Genomic DNA, 19,806 nt, shown 5'->3' with positions numbered 1-19,806 from the left:
AAAAAGAGTCCATGAGGAGAATGTAGTATCAAAAAGGATATAGACATTCTCAAAAATTAGAAAAGATATAAATAAACAATGATTACATGTTAATTTAGTTTTTGTTATTCAAATTGATTACGTCTCTCTTAGGCATGGGCGGCGCTCCGTTAAGGCCACTGGGTTCAAATGAACCCCTTGACCAGGCCTAAACAAAATTTTTATATATAAAATTTTTAAAATTTTTGCATATTAACCCCTTAAAATAAAGATTTGAATACCTTAATCCTAAATTTTGTTTGAACCCAATTGAAATAAACTTGAATATGATCAACCTAATTTTAATTTCACAATATTTTTACAATAATATGAGGCAAGTTGTAACTACTTTTTATCTGGACTCACAACTAACAATATTTTTTTATTTACCTTTAACAATTAGTCACCTAGATTTTGTTGTAAAATTTTTTTGAAAGCACTGTTTCAGTTCCAAAAAATTTGCTCATTCATTAAAAAAAAATGAATATTCTTTCCAAGATTTTGGCTTACTTGGTAGTTGACAATAAAATGAAGTTGTTTTTCCTTACACTTCACTTTTTCATTAACAAAAAAATTACATCACTATTACAACTAACAAATCTATATCTATATATGTAATTTTTTCCTCATTCTCTCTATCTCACTTTCTCCCTTTTATTTTTTTCTAAGTTTTTCTTTCCTTCTCATTCTTTATCATATATTTTTATACAATTGATATTACATATAAATATAATAAATTATTATTAATTTGACAAAAATTTATGATTAGCAATTTAATTATATTAGTTTATGCATTTAATAGTTGTTGTCTTACCTATTTTATAATGGTTTTAGACTATTGTATAATATAGTTGTATTGTATACTAAATTGTATTTAGAATATTATTTTAGGTTATTGTATATTGCATAAAAGTTGTATCTATAGAAAATAAAAAGATTAATCATTTAATTTTTTACTCGCCCCTCATGACAAATGACAAATTCCTAACACTGCCATTGTTGACCTTCCTAGAAAAAAATCTTGAAGCCGCCACTGCTCTTAGGTATAGTAGTTGTATGCCACCAACCAACTAAATTTCATTTTTTTTAAAAAGAAATTCAATAAATTTTCTACAACCACTTGGCACAACCACGATTTTTAAACCCAACTTATATATATATATATTCAAAGATACAAGATGTACGTACATAATGAAAAAGCAACAATGGATTCCTTCAATATCCCCTAAAGTCATTAATTAATTTAACACTAGCAACCAGGAGTTCTGACTGCAAACTGCTGAATGAAGTAGTTAATTCATATGCATAAAATACAAAAAACAACCACATCAGCCACAAGGGAGAGACAAGTTCCATAGTCACTTCTTCCATTTTAACTAAACTTAGTTACATAAAAACATTTTAATATGACCAGTTCTCAGCCTTATTCATCATCAGTCTGCTCCATTTTTCTCCAGCTTCAATTAGAGAAGGGAAGCCTGCAGGAGATTCAATGAAAAATCACTATATCATATCCTAAAGTAGACGTTTGTATTCAATGAATATCTCGTAACACGTTTATTCTAACCAATTGTGAGACATTACTTTACAGGTTTGTGATTCTAACCAATTGTGAGACATCAGTTACACGTACTAGGAGTGTGTAAGGGTTTTTTTCAGCAGATGTATAAGATAATTCTTAGTGCAGCATTGCCCTTATTAGGCCATATCATGCATGGGAAATGCATTTCAAGAAGATCTTGTGACTTGTGACGCCTCACATTCTAAAACAGAAGCAACACAAAATATAACTTCCTTTTAAGCGTTACTACTTACCCTAATCTAAGAGATGTATCAGAACTATCGTCCTCTGGAGGAGGACCGCTGTTGCAGCTATAGACATTGGTGACAGACTGATCCGATGACATGCCTTCTTCTTGGATCATAATGTCCGAGTCCACAAGACTGGATCTTTTTCCCTTGGACAACATCATCATCTGCAATTCAAAAATCTCATCCATCATTTCATAGATGATGGCATGTAAAGGGGCTGTTAAAATACACCTAATTCATCTAAGGGTTTGAGAAAATGTAAAAACTTGCGGCTTATATCTTTTAAAATAACACTCTACCCTTAAGGTAACTACATATTTTTTTCCTGCTCTTCCTTGTCGTCTAATTGGTATAGTAAATAGCCACTCTCTCAAGCTAGTATGAATATGGAAATTTAATTAAAAGAAGAAGAAGAAGAAGAAGAATATTTTGTCACAGTTTGCAAAGGTATGTTACGCATGTATGTGGCCCTAAAAGTGAAGAAGTTTATGGATTGGAAACCTTAGAAGCGGAATATCATTTATGAATAGAGGTCTGCGACACTTTAGAAAGACTCATATAATTCATCGCATAAATAAATATATAACACTTAGAAGGCCTAAAAAAAACCATGTAGCATTTCTTACCTTCTGTTTTAGTTGCTTGTTCTCTTCCAACAACTGAGATCCCTGCATTTGTAATCAGTAGAAGAATGCGCAAATGAACAAAGGCACCAGTGAAATTTGGACTAACTAAGCTGTTAATGGTAGTAATAATACATCTTAGAGTAATTAACTAAATGTAGCCTAGATAACAAGCTCGACACACTTCAAGAAAAGAAAAAGAAGAAGAATTATTTTCTATATTCAAACATTTTATTCAAGACATCTTTGTCCGATGAAGAAAACACAACGCAGGTTCACCAGATGTCGGCCTAAGTGAACAAACTTTTGCGGAGAACTTGCTCCGCATATCTAGAAATCAAGCCACAAACAATAAACACATAAAATTTGAGCTTATAATTACCACCACACCACCTTTCATTTTTATTTACCTATTCTTGTTTAAGAATGTGCAGATAGGTTGGAGGTTTATACGAGGTACTAACACTACCATAACCTTCAAGAACAATTGAACCATGAAGTTCATCCCATATAATGACAAAAGAAGAAAGGTATATTCTATCATTATTATTGTAATATATTTTTGGAATATAATGATTTGGATATAATAAAACTGTTTGCTAACCTTTTTTTCAAGTGCACTAATCTCATTCATAATCTTCTCTTCCTGAAAGAAAAGGAAGGTCCATGTTTATGTTCGTAAGCCCATGCAAAAAAAGTTTAATGCGCACACACACACAGAAACTAAGAGAACAAGTAAATTTAGCACAAACCTTAGACTCAAGCACACGGCTAAGTCCGGCTTCAAGAACTTTTTCTAATTTCACTAAGTCATCTAAATTTAATCCTTGGAGATCCTCTCCTCTCATCTGCCTGTTGTCAAAGGCAATGGAATTAATACCAGAAAATATACGGAGGGGCGATCCTATTAGCAACGGATAATATACCTTAGTTGGTTGGTCTTATCTGCCACTTCCTTACTCAATCTAACGTGGTTACCATTCTCCAGCTGAAAATGAGGAAGAGTTGACAGTTAAAAAAACCATAAGGCTTGAAGGACAGGAAATCCCTATATGGTATTAAGATTTACAATATATGAAATGTTGTCACATCCATAACATTTTGTATGAAGCATTACAATGAAATCATCGTCTCATGCATCAAATGTATGCACCCTCCCTCTCAGAATGTATCGACCTTACAACTAGGGATCCACATATTACAAAAGGGAAGATGCATATATTGGATGGTTTTATTCCTTTATGCACACCCCCTCTCCCCCTAAAATACAAAATATCTGGTCAAATATATTACCTGCAGTTCAAGAGAAGGCTGGTCCATTTTTTCAAGGCTATTAGAGTGCAGATGATACCTTTCAAGTATTTCCTTCATACTTCACAAGACGAAAGGATGACATAGTTAGAAGATGGTCCACTCATGGAACTGAATTTCTAAAACATCAAATAGATAATGGATGAGAAGTGAATGTTCTATAACTAAAAAAGACTAGATATATTCTTGACTGAGCATGCATCTATATATAGGTGAAAGGTGATCTTCGCAATGGTCCTTAGAAGTTTGTAAATACCAAGCCTAACAGAATGGGTGATTTAGCTTATAGCAAGCAGGCACAAGGACCAAACACTAAAAAATTTCTAACACAGTTTATATTTTCTTAAAGAGTACAATTATATCTATAACAGTTGTTAAGGGAAGGAGATGCCTAGGGTGTCCACGAAGAACCCATTGATGTACGCATCACTACTCCAACCTAAAGTTCAAACCAATTGGTTTGAAGGATCCACCATATATATATACTCACAACAGGAATCTATTATATATGAGCTTAGCAATCACTAAAGCTTGCCAGCGAGGTATTTTTCCTAGGTTTTAGGTTTATCCTATCCATGTTTGCATTCTCCATGTTAGTGATATTAAGGCCCAAGTCAGTCATACATCAACAGTCTTGATTCATTTTTCCTATACCCACTTGAAGTGCAACATTTGTAACTCTATCTATATATATATATATATATATATATATAATTTGTATTCTTCATTAGATTTAGAGTAGTTTACACTACCCTACCTTGAAGTCTATCAAAATGACACTTCCCCTAAATGTAAATATAAATGACACTCCCCCTTGAGGTATTTATAATTACTAGGAATCTTGTTCATTGTAACTTTACTGTAACTTCAAGAAAGAGTGGGGGAGGTATCATTTCATGAAATGTTTAGGGGAGATATTTTAGAAAATCTCAAGTAAGGTTGGTATAATTTACCATAGAACTTAAAAGAAACCAAGTAGCTGCCCAAAGTTTTTCGTTGTAGACGTAAGCCATAAGGCCAAACTGCATTAATTTCTAAAATTTTTAGCCCGAGAAAAAAAAGGATCTTAATCGAACCAACATGGTTTAACATTGGGAGATCCACCACTACGCACCCTTGGTGCAATGGTAACTCCACAAGTATAAGTGCTTGTGCGGTGGGGGGGGGGTAAGGGCCAAAATTTAAGTCTCTAGGATAGAGACTCACACACATATACACTTAGATTAGGCTAGAGTAAAATTTCTATCTTGTATATATATATATAAAACAAAAAAATTTGGGAGATCCATAGCCGACCCAACAAATTTGGTATTAAGACTTGTTGTTGTTGTTGTTGTTGTTGTTGTTGTACTCAAACCAACCTGGCAATTCAAGCTAGCACATCCCATGCCTCCCACTAGCGAACCTCAACCCTCAACCCTCTATTGTTGGTCCAGTGAGGCTATCTTGGAAAGTATAGATTAGGAGAGGATCATTATCGGCATAATTTCTTTCATCGAAATCCCTGACTCTAAAGAATCATTCTTTGAGAAAGATTTTCTTTGCCTACTTCTTTTCATCCCTAGAGAGATCTATCTTATAGGGCCACAAAATCAAACCCCCTCATCCCCAAAATTGGGGTTAGATATATGTGCAAATCCCCAACCTCCACTAGTGAACCTCTCCCCTTTATATGAAGAATAATTTTTTGGTCCCTTCTATGTAGTGTTTAGGACATCTCTTTTTCATGTCAAAGACACAGGTTCGAATCTCGTAAGGGATAGGTACTCATTTTCAGCCGCTTTCAGAAGTGTTCATTGTTGAGCAATCGCTCACTATTTGGCTGGAAAAGATGGTTCAAAAGCTTCATTTCATATACTTTATATCATGGTATAAGAGTTATATCTCCCCTTTTCTATCGTGATATCAAATCGATTACAAATCCTCTGTACCACTTTTTTCATTTTAAATTTTAATTCTTTTATAAGAAAAGTAAAATAAATACAAAATAAGTTGTAATTGGTGAAATATAAAGTGAATCACAAAAAAATGATACAAAGGATTTGTATTCATATCAAACTCATGTCTCACCATGGGTCTTGTAATTGAATTGGCACCTCCCTATGCTTAAAGTGTTTGAGGGTTTAGGGGGAAAATGGTTCAAGTTGCGGGATTAACAACACATTATAATTATCTCTAAAACAAACTCATGTCTCTCATTCTAAAACATCAAATTTCCATGCCAAATTGAAGGACACATGGGCACAACAGTGTTTAAATTATGCACTTTATGTCACTTCCACCCCTAGTGTACGTAATGTAAGGATTCTATGTCAAGTAGCTTGGGATAGTTTTAACTTCAAAGGGAGGAGAGAATGACCAATTCACTAATCATTGATTAATTCAACCATTCTTTCCCAAGTTAAAGGACAATCACGATAACTATAGCCAATTTGTTGGAAATTATTGTTTCTCACATATAAGCAGCCCCCTAACTCCAATGTATTCCTTTCCTTCTTCTTCTTCTTCTTTTCCCATTTAGATTTATTGTCCAATAGGCTAACCCTAAAAAGGTCACCACATAATCAAATATCAAAAGAAGTTAGTCTTTTCTTGTACATTAGCCTTATCTTGAACATTGATGTCAACTCATAAGTTTAAGGTCACTTTGATACAATTTGAGGTCTATAGTAAGAACTTCAAATGAGATCTTTCCATTTTCTTTACAGCAATACTTTCATTAATATTGCGTGTTCTAATTTTTGTATGTTCTCAAAAAAAAAAAAAATTGCGTATATTCTTTATAAAAAATTGTTATATATTAATATTACATGTTTGAATATTATTATCTTTATTTTCAATTTTCATTATTACCATTATATTTTATTAATATTTTGTTATCTTTTAACTCTTTTTAATGAATTTTTCGCTCATTTATGAGATTTTCATCTAAATTTGCTATTACATTTTGTTTGTTGCTAGTATTATTTAGATTCAATTAATGTTTCTATTCTTCTCCTCTCTCTCTCTCTCTCAGTTTTTCATAACCAAATTCATATTTTCTAATAAACATTTATAATTAAAGAATATTTATAAAAAAGGATAAATTTATAGGATATTATTAACTATATATAATATGGTTATAAAATAATTTTTGAAGTGTAAAGCAATAAATTCTAATTCATCAACAACACTATTGCCGCTTCACTTCATAAACCTAAAAGATGGATTCACCTAAAACCAAATTAGTGAATATATATATATATATATATATATATAAAATACTTACCTTAAGAATATCTATGTAAAAGACATGTATTTTGATATTGGAGAGAGAGAGAGAGATTTGATGGATAGATTTTTTTTTTTTTTAAATGATTGAAAGACTTTTTGAAGTTAGAGAAAGAAATAATGGTATATAGATTTCTTTCTTTTTTAGCTAAACATTAACCACTTTATAAAAAAAATAATAAAGCAGAAAAACCCCTCCTTGGATATGATATATATTTACTATAGGCTGATAAGTATTATAGGGGTCGATATTCTTCCACTTAGAGGCCTAAAACAATTGTTTAAGTGACCTAGGGGAAGAACTGACCTGTGTTAAGTCCTTCCACACTTTGATCATATAACTTGACTAGCAGAAATTAACGAAATTAAGAAATACAGTTGATAACAAAAGGAACGCTACAACTTCAGTTTTGATAAACCGAAAATAACTACTTTAGGAAATCATTGTAGTACATTCAAATACAACATCATAACCTTCAAAGACATTTTATATTATTCACTCATTTCTTTGGCTTGTCATATTTATGACTGCGCCTAGCTAGGCAATTAGCAAATTGTTAGCATCAAATTAATTTGAGAACCTCATCCTTGTCAAAAGCCTTATAACTTAATTGGCACCATATTGTAACCATCTATAGGAGAAAGGGTTCTAGTTGTAGGGTTAGTAGCATATTATAACTATCTTTAAAATAAATAATAAAATCTCATCCTTTTAAATGGACTGTTATTTTCAAATAAGATTAATAAAAGAATATTCATATATACTATAAATAGTACTTTGGTATTGCTTTTTTATTTTATATATAGAGAGAGAGGTATATAGAATATAGTAGAGGAGGGAGGGGTGGAATTCGAATTACAAATATGAAACACCAAAAAAAAAAAAAAAAATGCCAATACTTTGCTAGTTTGCATTTCTTTTGTGAGTAGACAGGAGCTATTTAATAATTTAATAATGTGTAATCAATTTATGATAATTCTTGGACAATATCCAATATGAGCTTATGTCTCTTTAACAATTGAATAGTTACCATGGGAAAATGAGGATTTCAACCCTAAATGTCTTGGAAACATTAAAAAATAAACCAATTAAGCTATAGAGCTATTGGCTCAAAGCTATTGGCATATGGGATTATAATTTATATCTTCAATTTATGCCCCTAACAATTAAAGTTATAATATTATTTTGATCCTCTAAATTAATACTCGCAAGAAACCATGCCTTCTGGAGGTAAAAAATACTCAAGTTCTGAATCAAAATGCACACAAACAGCCAAACTAGTCTAGACAACTCAAACACTGGACTGCCTGCAAGTTTACTGACCATTGTGCCTAAAAGTGAGTCTAGTCAACTCAAACTATCTTATCAAATCAAGAGATGATCTATAATAACGGTGGTCTGCCTTACCATAATGTTCATTTTTCGATGGCCTCTGGTCATATACGTTAAGTTGTTAACCAATTAAGAAGAAAGTGGTATACAGAGAGAGGGATGCTATACAGAGAAATTAAGGTACTATGTACAGTAGACTGAGCCTAGGAATTAAGTATATAACTATGACTGAATCTCTTAATTAATGTGAGGATGGCTATATGATGATGGCTATGAAGCTGTTTGGGTTGGCTTAATTTAAACCTGAGCAATACAATTAGGAAAATGCTAAAATTACTTCTAATTTTAATTACTACAAAATAACTTATAAATTAATATGACAATGAATGTAATTAGTGTCACATCAACAATATAAAAAATGAAACTAAAATTTACTCTTTTTTTTTTTTTTTTTTTGTCTTTAAAAGTTAACACACAACTTTATAATACTTATATATATATAATAAATTGTGTAATATCCCTAACATCAAAAAGATGGTTTCAGGCAAGTATTTGCTTCTAAATAACAAAGCAATGTCAGGTTAATGTATTTGAATATCAGTGTAAAGTTCTTATGTTAAAGGTAGAATTTAAACTTACTTTATTGTTACTCTTATGCTAGATTTACAATATCAAAAGAGCTACTTTTTTTACACTACATACATAGACCTGGAAATTGCAATGAGAAATTGAAGTTATAAGATTCTACTGATGAGTATTGGTTGACAAGACATACATCCAATCAGAACTTTATTTTTTTCATATGTCACATTTTTTTTCTTCTTTTGAACAAAGAGGCGAAAGCCTGAAGGTCTGTACTATAAGTGTTGTAAGGAAGTAAACTAGAAAGTTTGGGGGTGTTTGGTAGAGTTTGAGTAATGTTATTTGAGTGATTTCGATATACGTGTGAGTGAAAAAATGTGTGGAAATGTGTGTAATGTTGTTTAAAATGCTCAAAAGTGTATTTGAACTTACCTACCAAACACCCCCTAAACTTGTACTGTTTGGACAGTGAACAGTGACATTTACCTTTTGCCTACCTACTTTTTCAAATACATCTTCCAACAAATTCTCTATCCTTTCTCTATCTCATTTAAATATTATTTCTTCATTCATTATTTATTCATTTTTTAACACACGTATCCCCATACACCCATCCCCACTCCTTTCTTTGCTAATTTTTTATTATGTTTTATTCTTTTGCTAATGAACAGTAGCACATCAGGTTTGAAGAATGGCTGTTCATTAGCCAAAAACTTTTTGAGTTTTAAAGAAGCTGTTGGAGCTCGTTTTACCTCTTTTTTCTGGTTTCATTCTCTATATTTTGGCTTTACCTACTCTATTGGAGATGCTCTAAGATCAAAACATCTTCTAATTTGTGTCATGGACATTCAAGGCAAAGTTTACTCTCTAAACTGACACAAGAAAGTTGTAATGTCAACCAATCATAAGATATTACTAATTGAATCTTCTTCTTTTTCCTTCTATTTTGCTATTTAGATCCATATACAATATTAGCATTCTACCTCAGATTATTGGCAATTTCATACTCTTTATCTAATCCTCTATTTTCACTCCTTCATACATTTGGTACTTTTGTTCAGACTTCTTTATCCTATCCCATCCACCATTGTTCATTACACAAAACCAGACCATCTTACATAACTTCCTCTCGTTTACTACTTAATAAAGATGGTGGCTACTTTATAATTAGTGCATTCCATCTGAAACTATTCAGTATAATTTTCAATTCCCATTTTGCTTGAACTCGTTTTCTGCACATATAGGCATCTACCAAGGCTAATCATTTTTCTCAATTGGTTTTCAGACATGCACGCTTTAATTAATTACAACCATTACTTAAAACATTGTTGTAAAAGGACCAACTTAATTAGCTTGTTCACTCAAACTTTCGGCTGCTAAGAGACCAAAATAGAGCTAAAACATGCTCACCTCATATTTAGTGAAGTTTATAGAGAGGAACATCATGAACACGATCATATATGTCTCCAGACTTCAACTTCCATAATCTTCAATTATATGTTTTCACAAACAGATGTCTACTGCAAGTGAAGGGCTTTAGGAATAGGGACCAGCATATTCAAAGGTCATTAATTAGCTCATAACATAATTAAGTAACATTGATGTAGAATTTTTCCAAGTTTACTTGATCAGACACATTAACATTTGACTTTCTTTTTTCGGTGGGAGTGTTTATAAATGACCCCTACCCATCACCTAAACTGCATATTTGAAAGTTCTTTTTACAAATGGACATTCTTCGAGGCATGCCCCACCCAAGTACCAATGGTACCTAGCTATATCCAATACCCGATGACTGTGAAGATGATAAAAGCTATATGGTACTAAACCTTGCAGTACAACATGATGAAAAGCATACGGAATATCTAATTTATTATAAAATTTTACACAATTAGCCACAGATTAGATCATGATAGTAGAAATTAATGCCTTGAGGGCACGTTTCTAAACATTCCAACATGGGATACAAGGATTTCATGTGAAAAACCAAAAAAACAAAAAGGAACATGAAGAAAATTTCTAATAGTTATGCCTCCACAGCAGAAAACTGAAACACCCAGAAGTTTTGATGAGCAAACTTTCATATCTTTCTTTACCTGTGGTTGAAACGCAACTTTTCTAGCTGCTACTACCACAAGCAAAATTAAAACTGTTATTCCATGAGCTCAGCCTAGACGATCTAGGAAACTCCCTTATGAGCTTTAATTGATTTCACATCCCCTTGAGCACCTAAGAGATTTCTTATTCGCAAAAAGCATGAAATTTGAGCAAAGATCTCGTTTTTCTTGATTTAAATGAGGATGACACGGCCTTGAACCCTCTAACTTAACCGCAAACTCTCTTTCTCCTCTCTCACACACACACGTACACATACAGAGAAACCAAAATACTGGAGTACTAGAAGATTCATACATAGACCAAAACTTATCTCGTTTTTCTTGATTTAAACGAGGATGACACGGCCTTGAACCCTCTAACTTAACCGCAAACTCTCTTTCTCCTCTCTCACACACACACGTACACATACAGAGAAACCAGAATACTGGAGTACTAGAAGATTCATACACAGACCAAAACTTACAGTGATCTCTACAAAGAAAACTATACAACAACAACAAAAACAACCAACCCTTAGTCCTAAAATTTTGGGGTCAACTATCTACGGATCCTCAACAAACGAGTCAGGGTTGACCATATGTATTCTTTTCAGTCATTCTATTTCAAAGCCACATCTCTATAAAAGAAAAATACAAGAAGAAGAAGAAGAAGAAGAAAGTGCAATACCTTGAGCTGGAAAACTCAAAGAGCTTTCCTGTTGCAGAGAAAATGACGAGAGCAACCTCGGCATCACAGAGAACAGAAAGCTCTTCAGCTTTCTTAATAAGTCCTCTTCTTCTCTTGGAAAAAGTAACCTGCCTTGCCGTCACGTTGTCAATCTTCTTGATCTTGATCTTCTCCCTCGCCATCCTTAAAACCAAGTCGTACACATTTTCATTTCATATAATACCCAACACATAAAAAAAAATAGCATTTTTTCTCTGACCAAAAAAAAATTGTCTTCAAATTTAGCAGGAAACCCTAGTAAAGTACCTAGCTATAGCACAGATCTAGTTATGGAAAACCCAGAAAAGTCTACCAATCATAGCTCGTGAAAATGCAAAGTCAGTACCCAAAAATAAAAAATGAAAGAGCTGGTACTTGTGGGTTGTTTCTTCTTTACCTTGTTGTGGAAATGCAGGTGGCTGGTCAGGTACCTGAACCGAGTTGTTAGCCTGTTAGGTATGAGCTAAGACTAAAAGTCACACCAATTAAGTGATAGAGATAAAAGATAAAATATATATATACACTGGGTTTGTGTTCAAGAAAGGAAAGAGTGCCTTCCCTTTTATAGCTAAACAGGTCCTCTTTATATTTATCTTCGAGTTTTTTTTTTTGCACATTTTGTTGCCTAAAAAGTTAAAGAAAGAAATATTTGCGTGTGACTGACTGAGAGAGAGAGAGAGAGAGAGAGAGAGAGATGAGACCTGGATCAGTGAAAACTAGGATATTTCTTAGATTTTTTATTAGTATTTCTTGGGGCCATAGACAAAATAAGGTGCTTTTCTTTTTTGCTTTTATTATTTTATTTTAGGTTTAACATGTGGATGTTCGCTTTCCGTACAATCCTAGCCATGCCGCCATCAATTCATAGCGAATAATTACTCCTACCGTGTACTTCACTGATCTCTCACTCCCTATTAATCGCACGATATATTATTGCTCAGTGCTCACGATTCTTTTTCGTTTTGGACGAGCACATTTCCATAACTTTATTTTATTTTATTTATAGTTATCACAAATGCATCTTCTTCTTTTTTTCTTTTTTTTTCTTTTTCTTTTTTGTCAATAATTAAATTCAATCTAGAAACTTTTGATTTATTTATTTTAAATTCTATATAGATTTTACTTTTTATTTAATGAATTCTATCACTATCCCCCTTCCTAAACTGCCATCTTGGAAGTGCATTTGGGAAATCAATATAATTCTTAGGGTCCTCACTTCCGTTTGCTTGACTTCTCGACGAGAAATTCTATGTTTAATATTTTCACAATAAATTTTAAGTAATATGTTGTTATTAATTGTTATTATTGGGGTAAAAAAATAATTTTAGTGATAAGTTCAAATTTGAACCAATAACAAGTAACCACTTATAATTTGTTATGAAAATTATTATAGACGTAACATTTCTCTCAACCAAAAACATTTTAAAACAAAATAATATCATCTTTGAAAACTTGAATAACACTTGCCCAATATGTGAGAATGCTCGAGACTTTAATACATGTTCTTAGAGAATGTTTGAGAAATGCTTAGATATTTTATGATCATTCCAAATCCCTTTCTAACCTCGACTCACCAACTTCCATCAATACAAATCCCCTTTTGGAGATTTGTTTTTCCCATAGCTTTATGGCAAATCCAGAATGATCGTAACAAGAAAGTTTTTAATCAATGAACAATTTTGATAGAATCAAAACTCTATGCATTGATTTCTTTTACCCTTTACCAACAAGAGGAACCAAGCTTAAAAATGTTAGTAGACTTATAGGTTGGTCACCACCTATAGTGGGCTATTTCAAGCTAAACATTGATGACACTGTACTGGGAAATCTAGGACAAGCTTCTACAGGAGGAATCAGTTTAAATCAAGGATGTTAAGGTCTGTTTGGTAAGAAATTTTTAGAGTGTGTTTGAATACCATTTATTTTATTGAAAATTGAAAACTGAAAATAATAAAAAAAATAATTTATCATTATTGTTTACACAAAAACACTGTTTATTTGCCTTAATGCATTGATCATGTACCATGAACAGTGCAAGAGGCACTGGTCCTTAGAAAAAAAAAAAAAACAAAAACGTGGACTCCTTGGAGGCAGATGCCAATCCAAACAGAGTCTTAGTAACATTGTTTAAGTTTTGTCGAATTATGTGTGAGAGAAAAAATGTGTGAAAATACGCGTTGTGCTATTTAAACAACAGTTTTCATTATTTAAACACTATTACCAAATATGACCTTAATCTTTTCTAAGTTAACAAATCATGCAATTTCTTATATATTAACGTAATTAATTGTCCATGCTTCATGTATTTTTCATTAATAATTAAGGCTGTGTTTGGTTTATGTAAAATATTTTCTAGAAAATCCGAAAATGTTATTTTCGGGAAAGGAAAATATTTTCAAGTGTTTGGCTGTATTATGAAAATTGTTCTAGAAAATGTTTTTATGTGTTTGGTTGAATTCTAAAAATGCTATTTTCCTATTATTTCTCACATTTTCTCACTCATTTTCTCAGTTACCAAACAATTTTTATAATATAAAATTTCAATATATAAACTTAAAACAAACAAAAATCAAAACAAAACCAAACAAAAATCAAAACAAAACATTTCCAAAATTCAAAAACTCGGTCAAACGGAGAGAAGGAGGAAGAGAGAGTGATCGACAAGTGAGGGAAAGGGAGAGGTAGATCGAGAAAGAGAGAGATCGGGCATGGGTGGGTCATGGATGCGATCTCGATGGTGCTTCAGGTGGCGCGAGATCAGGTGGGTGTGGATCGGGCAAGGTGGGTGTGGGTTTGCCGAAATGGGGACTGGGTTATGTTTCTTTGGGTAGCTTGGATGTGGATCGGAGCTCATGGTGGTGTGCGATCTCGCTAGTGTTAAGGTGCGACGAGCCAGTGCTGGTGTGCGATCTCGCCAGTGCTAGGGTGCAACGAGCCGGTGCTGGTGTGCGATCTCTGTGGTGCTTCAGGTGGCATGAGCTCGCTGGTGCTGGTGTGCAATCTCTCTTCCTTGCTGCTTCTCTCTCTCTTCTGTTTTCCTGGGGCGGAATTGATTTGAAGGTAAAATACAAATGGAAATGGTTTTACAAGGTCAGAGGGCATATTTTACGATCAATGGAAATGTTTTTCCGTTTGACCCAATTTTCCTTGCGCACCCAAACACCCGCATTTACAGAAAAGCATTTCTGGAAGTGATTTGAAGCCAAAACAAACACACCCTAAGTGGCGAGAATAGTACACATAGTATCTTTTAGGAAAATCATGATCGATGTTCCAAAATATTGAGCCTCAAAATGGAGGTCTTGATGAGGGAAAACGATGAATTTATCCATGAAGCTGGTGGCTTTTAGAGGTAAGGGTGGAATCTTTAAAGGGTTTTAATAAATTTTAGCCAAAAGTCCCCATTTTCTATAATTACTTTATTCATTTATAGTCAAATCTTTTAAGAGTTCTAGTAACTTGGGGATCTTCCGAGTTATAAAATGATGCATTTATCCGTCGTAATGTTAAAATTAACAAAATTTGACAAGAAAAATAAGATGAATGTGGAATATTTTTATTATAGGAAATTAGAGTACCAATTTACCTCTCAATCTCTCATAGACTTCAAGGCCTAGTTGAGTGTCACTTTGACCTAGATTTTTAATTTTTGTGAATTTTCCTTTTTGTTATTTTGAACGACAAATCCATGTTTTAAAAAATATATAATCATAATGGACTTACTTTTCTTTTGATGAGGGTGATTCCAACTGGAATTGGATCTATCAAATTATGAGTTTAATTATTTATTTTTTAAAAGCTAATTAATTAGTTTTAATAAATAGAAATTTCATATTTGTCTTGTAATTTTTCAATGCATGCAAGATCATGATTGGTTATAATCTGAACTAATAGGAACTAAATTTTTTTTTTTTTTAAGAGTAGAATAAGATTGGTTATAATCTAATTTTTATTTCTTATAAATTGATTCTTATATGAATTATATCTTTTTCAAACTACGACTTGATTGACTTTTGTTATTCTTGTGGACCAATTAAAATCAATTAATTTTAATTCCATGCATTAAAGCTCACTTTGAAATAATTTTTATATCAATGTTGTGGGGCCCGATAGTTTATGAGCCAGGCCCATTTGCTCGTGGGGAGCCCGCAAGCCCAAGCTGAAAAAAGTCGTGGCCCAAGCTCAAAAATATAAGGCCGAGGATGGCCCAGATATGCAGACGATGACGATTTAGTCCTCGTCAAGCCTAAAGCTCCCTTGACAAAAGGGGTAAAAGAGAGCTATAAGAACAAATCCGTAAGAAGATCTAAAATATCTCAGGGAAGATGTCCTTAATACCCTTCACTGATAAGACTTTACACCTAACAGAACCTGATTTTTAGGCTTTATTAACCATCCCCAACAGTTCTGGGATTAGATTGATGGGACAAATATCAGTCCTGGAAAAATTGACCCTACACGTGGACGAGGGACAACAAACGTAGGCTAGTATAAAAGGAAAGGTAAACTAATTAGGAAGGGGATCCCCATCTCACTTCCTAGAAAAAAACTCCAGGGAGGAGAATGCCCGGATAATATATGTACACCACCACGAAAAACCCCCCGCCGGGTAACCGGAGAAAAACATTAATGCTCCTCGGACCTGATCCGAGGAGTCCAATCCCTCGAGTTATAGAGCTGTGGGACTTGGATATCCAGGCTGAAACCTTTTCTTATCCGAGTTCCTTAAAATCCGGTTTGGACCAACGCCCTGTGACCAAACGCTAGCCTTTCAAGCCCACTCTCTACAAATTTTATTGTGAGGGATCCTTCACGCGCGAGCCCAACGTCATTGTTGGGCCGTTTGAGAATCGTGTCCCTACAATTGGCGCCATCTGTGGGAAGGCTTGCGCGTTGGCACGGGTGGCGCATGAGTCAACTCTCTAGCAAGCGGAGATTTGCGAGTTTTCCCCCATCTCCGGTGACCTGAAATTGTTGCTCTGATATAAACTTGCACTAGGGCTTATATCCTGTAGCGCCAACGGCACGGGCATCTCTAGGGGCTTCCGACCCCAAATCAGCTCTCCCCGTCAGGGTCAAGGGGCTGACCTGCGAAAAAACTATAAGTTTTGGACAGAACCAAGGCCTTGCATGGTCCTCGGACCCAAGCCTATGGGGAAACCAAGTACAAAAAAGATATCTTACAAGTTTTGGACAAAACCAAGGCCTTGCATGGTCCTCGGACCCAAGCTTATGGGGAAACCAAGTACAAAAAATATATCTTACAAGTTTTGGACAGAACCAAGGCCTTGCATGGTCCTCGGACCCAAGCTTATGGGGAAACCAAGTACAAAAAAGATATCTTACAAGTTTTGGACAGAACCAAGGCCTTGCATGGTCCTCGGACCCAAGCCTATGGGAAAACCAAGTACACAAAAGAAAAACTACAAGTTTTGGACAGAACCAAGGCCTTGCATGGTCCTCGGACCCAAGCCTATGGGGAAACCAAGTACACAAAAGAAAAACTATAAGTTTTGGACAGAACCAAGGCCTTGCATGGTCCTCGGACCCAAGCCTATGGGGAAACCAAGTACACAAAAGAAAAATTATAAGTTTTGGACAGAACCAAGGCCTTGCATGGTCCTCGGACCCAAGCCTATGGGGAAACCAAGTACACAAAAGAAAAACTATAAGTTTTGGATAGAACCAAGGTCTTGCATGATCCTCGGACCCAAGCCTATGGGGAAACCAAGTACAAAAAAGATATCTTACAAGTTTTGGACAGAACCAAGGCCTTGCATGGTCATCGGACCCAAGCCTATGGGGAAACCAAATATAAAAAAGATATCTTACAAGTTTTGGACAGAACCAAGGCCTTGCATGGTCCTCGGACCCAAGCCTATGGGGAAACCAAGTACACAAAAGAAAAACTATAAGTTTTGGACAGAACCAAGGCCTTGCATGGTCCTCGGACCCAAGCCTATGGGGAAACCAAGTACACAAAAGAAAAACTATAAGTTTTGAACAGAACCAAGGCCTTGCATGGTCCTCGGACCCAAGCCTATGGGGAAACCAAGTACACAAAAGAAAAACTATAAGTTTTGGACAGAACCAAGGCCTTGCATGGTCCTCGGACCCAAGCCTGTGGGGAAACCAAGTACACAAAAGCACAGTCGGAGCTCCTTATTTCCCAGTCAACCGCTCGGATGGATTATTTAGGGATTATCAGTCTTAGATGGTATTCGCGCGTTTATCACAGAATATTCAACTGTTATCCCGGTTAGTTTCCTAAGTTTGATTTACTATGAATTATCGATATAATGCCTGGTAGTATTGGTAAATTGGAGTTAGTTAGATTATGTTTCAAGCTATTTTGCTCTAAATATTCTTGAAGAAACACACACATAGGGCACACCCATTCACAAAATAATGTTGCCAAAAGATCAGTACTCAAAACATGTAAATAAATTTCTATTTTTACTAGAACAAAGAAATAGTATAGCGTACAATGAAAAGCTGGAATCAGCTTATGTCAGAGCTCAATACATAATTGAGTAGGAAGATACAAGAAAAAATATATAAAATAAAGCCGAGGAAGTAGATCAGAGGAGAGGTTGGCTACTGCTCCAAGACCTTGTTCCTCCTCAACGCTTTTACATGCCTATAACTCAGGCAGCAAAAGAAACCTAACTTGAGCCTGACACCGCTGAAGGAAAGGTGCAGGGAGCTAGAAGTTGAGGAGCTTTCTCTAAATATTTGCCTGCCACAAGGCAAAGGTGCTGATGGCGGAGAATCTTCCTTCTGACACGCCAAAATTCTGGCATGAACAGAACCTGCTTCGGATTTTGACTAAAAGAGGGAGAGACACCCTTTCCCCTCGGTCGAAATGGAGTATTCCCCTGAATTTATGCTTCTTGTGCCCATACCTTACTATTTTGAGTCTCATGAGGACACGGCGCTTCTGTGGCGGAGAGAGTTCTTCCTTCCCAACCTTTGCCTCAAACATGTTATGTTAAGGGAGGACAGCACTGAATATAGGAATTGTGATTTGGGAGGAAACTGAAGGAGCTGTGTGTATATAAAGCAACTCTTTCTCCCTCCTATTTATTTGAAAAGATAAGGTGGTGGCAGTCAACTCACGCAGCGTCCCAAGGAACGCTACAGACAAAATGGCTCTGGCCCAACTTCCAACGTCAACTGCAACCACAAGATTAAAGGAGCCTCTAAAGGCGTACCTCGAACACTGGGACATCAGAAAGTGCCGCGTGGCCAGAGATTACGTAAATACCTCTTAATTCGTGGGCCTAGTGAATTCGCGGCCCAGGCCCGTTCTGCATAAGGGCCCAGGGACTATGGCCCACGCCGAGGAATAGCCGCTGCCGAGGGCAACCTCCTGCTCGGCGCCTCGTGATATACCTGAAGAAAGGGAGAAATTGAACTCAAAAAGTTTTGGACAGAACCAAGGCATTGCACGGTCCTCGGACTCAAGCCTATGAAGAAACCAAGTACTCTAAAAAGTTTTGGACAGAACCAAGGCATTGCACGGTCCTCGGACTCAAGCCTATGAGGAAACCAAGTACTCTAAAAAGTTTTGGACAGAACCAAGGCATTGCATGGTCCTCGGACTCAAGCCTATGGGGAAACCAAGTACTCTAAAAAGTTTTGGACAGAACCAAGGCATTGCATGGTTCTCGGACTCAAGCCTATGGGGAAACCAAGTACTCTAAAAAGTTTTGGACAGACCCAAGGCATTGCATGGTCCTCGGACTCAAGCCTATGGGGAAACCAAGTACTCTAAAAAGTTTTGGACAGAACCAAAGCATTGCATGGTCCTCGGACTCAAGCCTATGGGGAAACCAAGTACTCTAAAAAGTTTTGGACAGAACCAAGGCATTGCATGGTCCTCAGACTCAAGCCTATGAGGAAACCAAGTACTCGGACGGGAAAGTCCTCGGCTCAAATACTGTAAAATGTTAAGGCCAGTATGTTAAGATGGCAAAATGACCCCCTATTCAATAGCCTAAGGAAACTGTTCGTTTTGCGGATGACATGTCC

The 19,806-nt window shown here is 35.2% G+C and overlaps 1 protein-coding gene across 2 annotated transcripts; it reads right to left on the bottom strand.

The window, feature by feature from the left end:
* Window positions 1–1,228: 1,228 nt before the first annotated feature.
* On the bottom strand, window positions 1,229–12,340 carry LOC126698643 (MADS-box protein SVP-like). Of its 2 annotated transcripts, none has more exons than XM_050396017.1 (9): window positions 12,170–12,340; window positions 11,734–11,916; window positions 3,747–3,825; window positions 3,380–3,441; window positions 3,206–3,305; window positions 3,058–3,099; window positions 2,457–2,498; window positions 1,834–1,994; window positions 1,229–1,496 (listed from the first exon to the last, which is right to left on the bottom strand). In XM_050396017.1, the coding sequence occupies exons 2-9, from the start codon at window positions 11,913–11,915 to the stop codon at window positions 1,478–1,480; spliced, it is 687 nt and encodes a 228-aa protein (XP_050251974.1). In that variant the 5' UTR covers window position 11,916; window positions 12,170–12,340; the 3' UTR covers window positions 1,229–1,477. The 2 variants fall into 2 exon arrangements, with proteins under 2 accessions (XP_050251974.1, XP_050251975.1); XM_050396018.1 differs by having other exon boundaries at window positions 12,040–12,321.
* Between the last annotated feature and the right edge of the window lie 7,466 nt (window positions 12,341–19,806).

This window comes from Quercus robur, chromosome 9 (assembly GCF_932294415.1).
Source record: "Quercus robur chromosome 9, dhQueRobu3.1, whole genome shotgun sequence".
NCBI classification, from domain to species: Eukaryota; Viridiplantae; Streptophyta; class Magnoliopsida; order Fagales; family Fagaceae; genus Quercus; species Quercus robur.
This window is presented reverse-complemented; position numbering and strand designations above follow the sequence as displayed.

Coding starts and splice junctions, on each gene's coding strand:
- LOC126698643 (XM_050396017.1), bottom strand. CDS start 11,915: ATGGCGAGGGAGAAGATCAAGATCAAGAAGATTGACAACGTGACGGCA. Junction 3,306..3,379: donor GATAAGACCAACCAACTAAG/GTATATTATCCG, acceptor CTTTGACAACAG/GCAGATGAGAGGAGAGGATC. Junction 2,499..3,057: donor TTAGTGCACTTGAAAAAAAG/GTTAGCAAACAG, acceptor TTACAAATGCAG/GGATCTCAGTTGTTGGAAGA.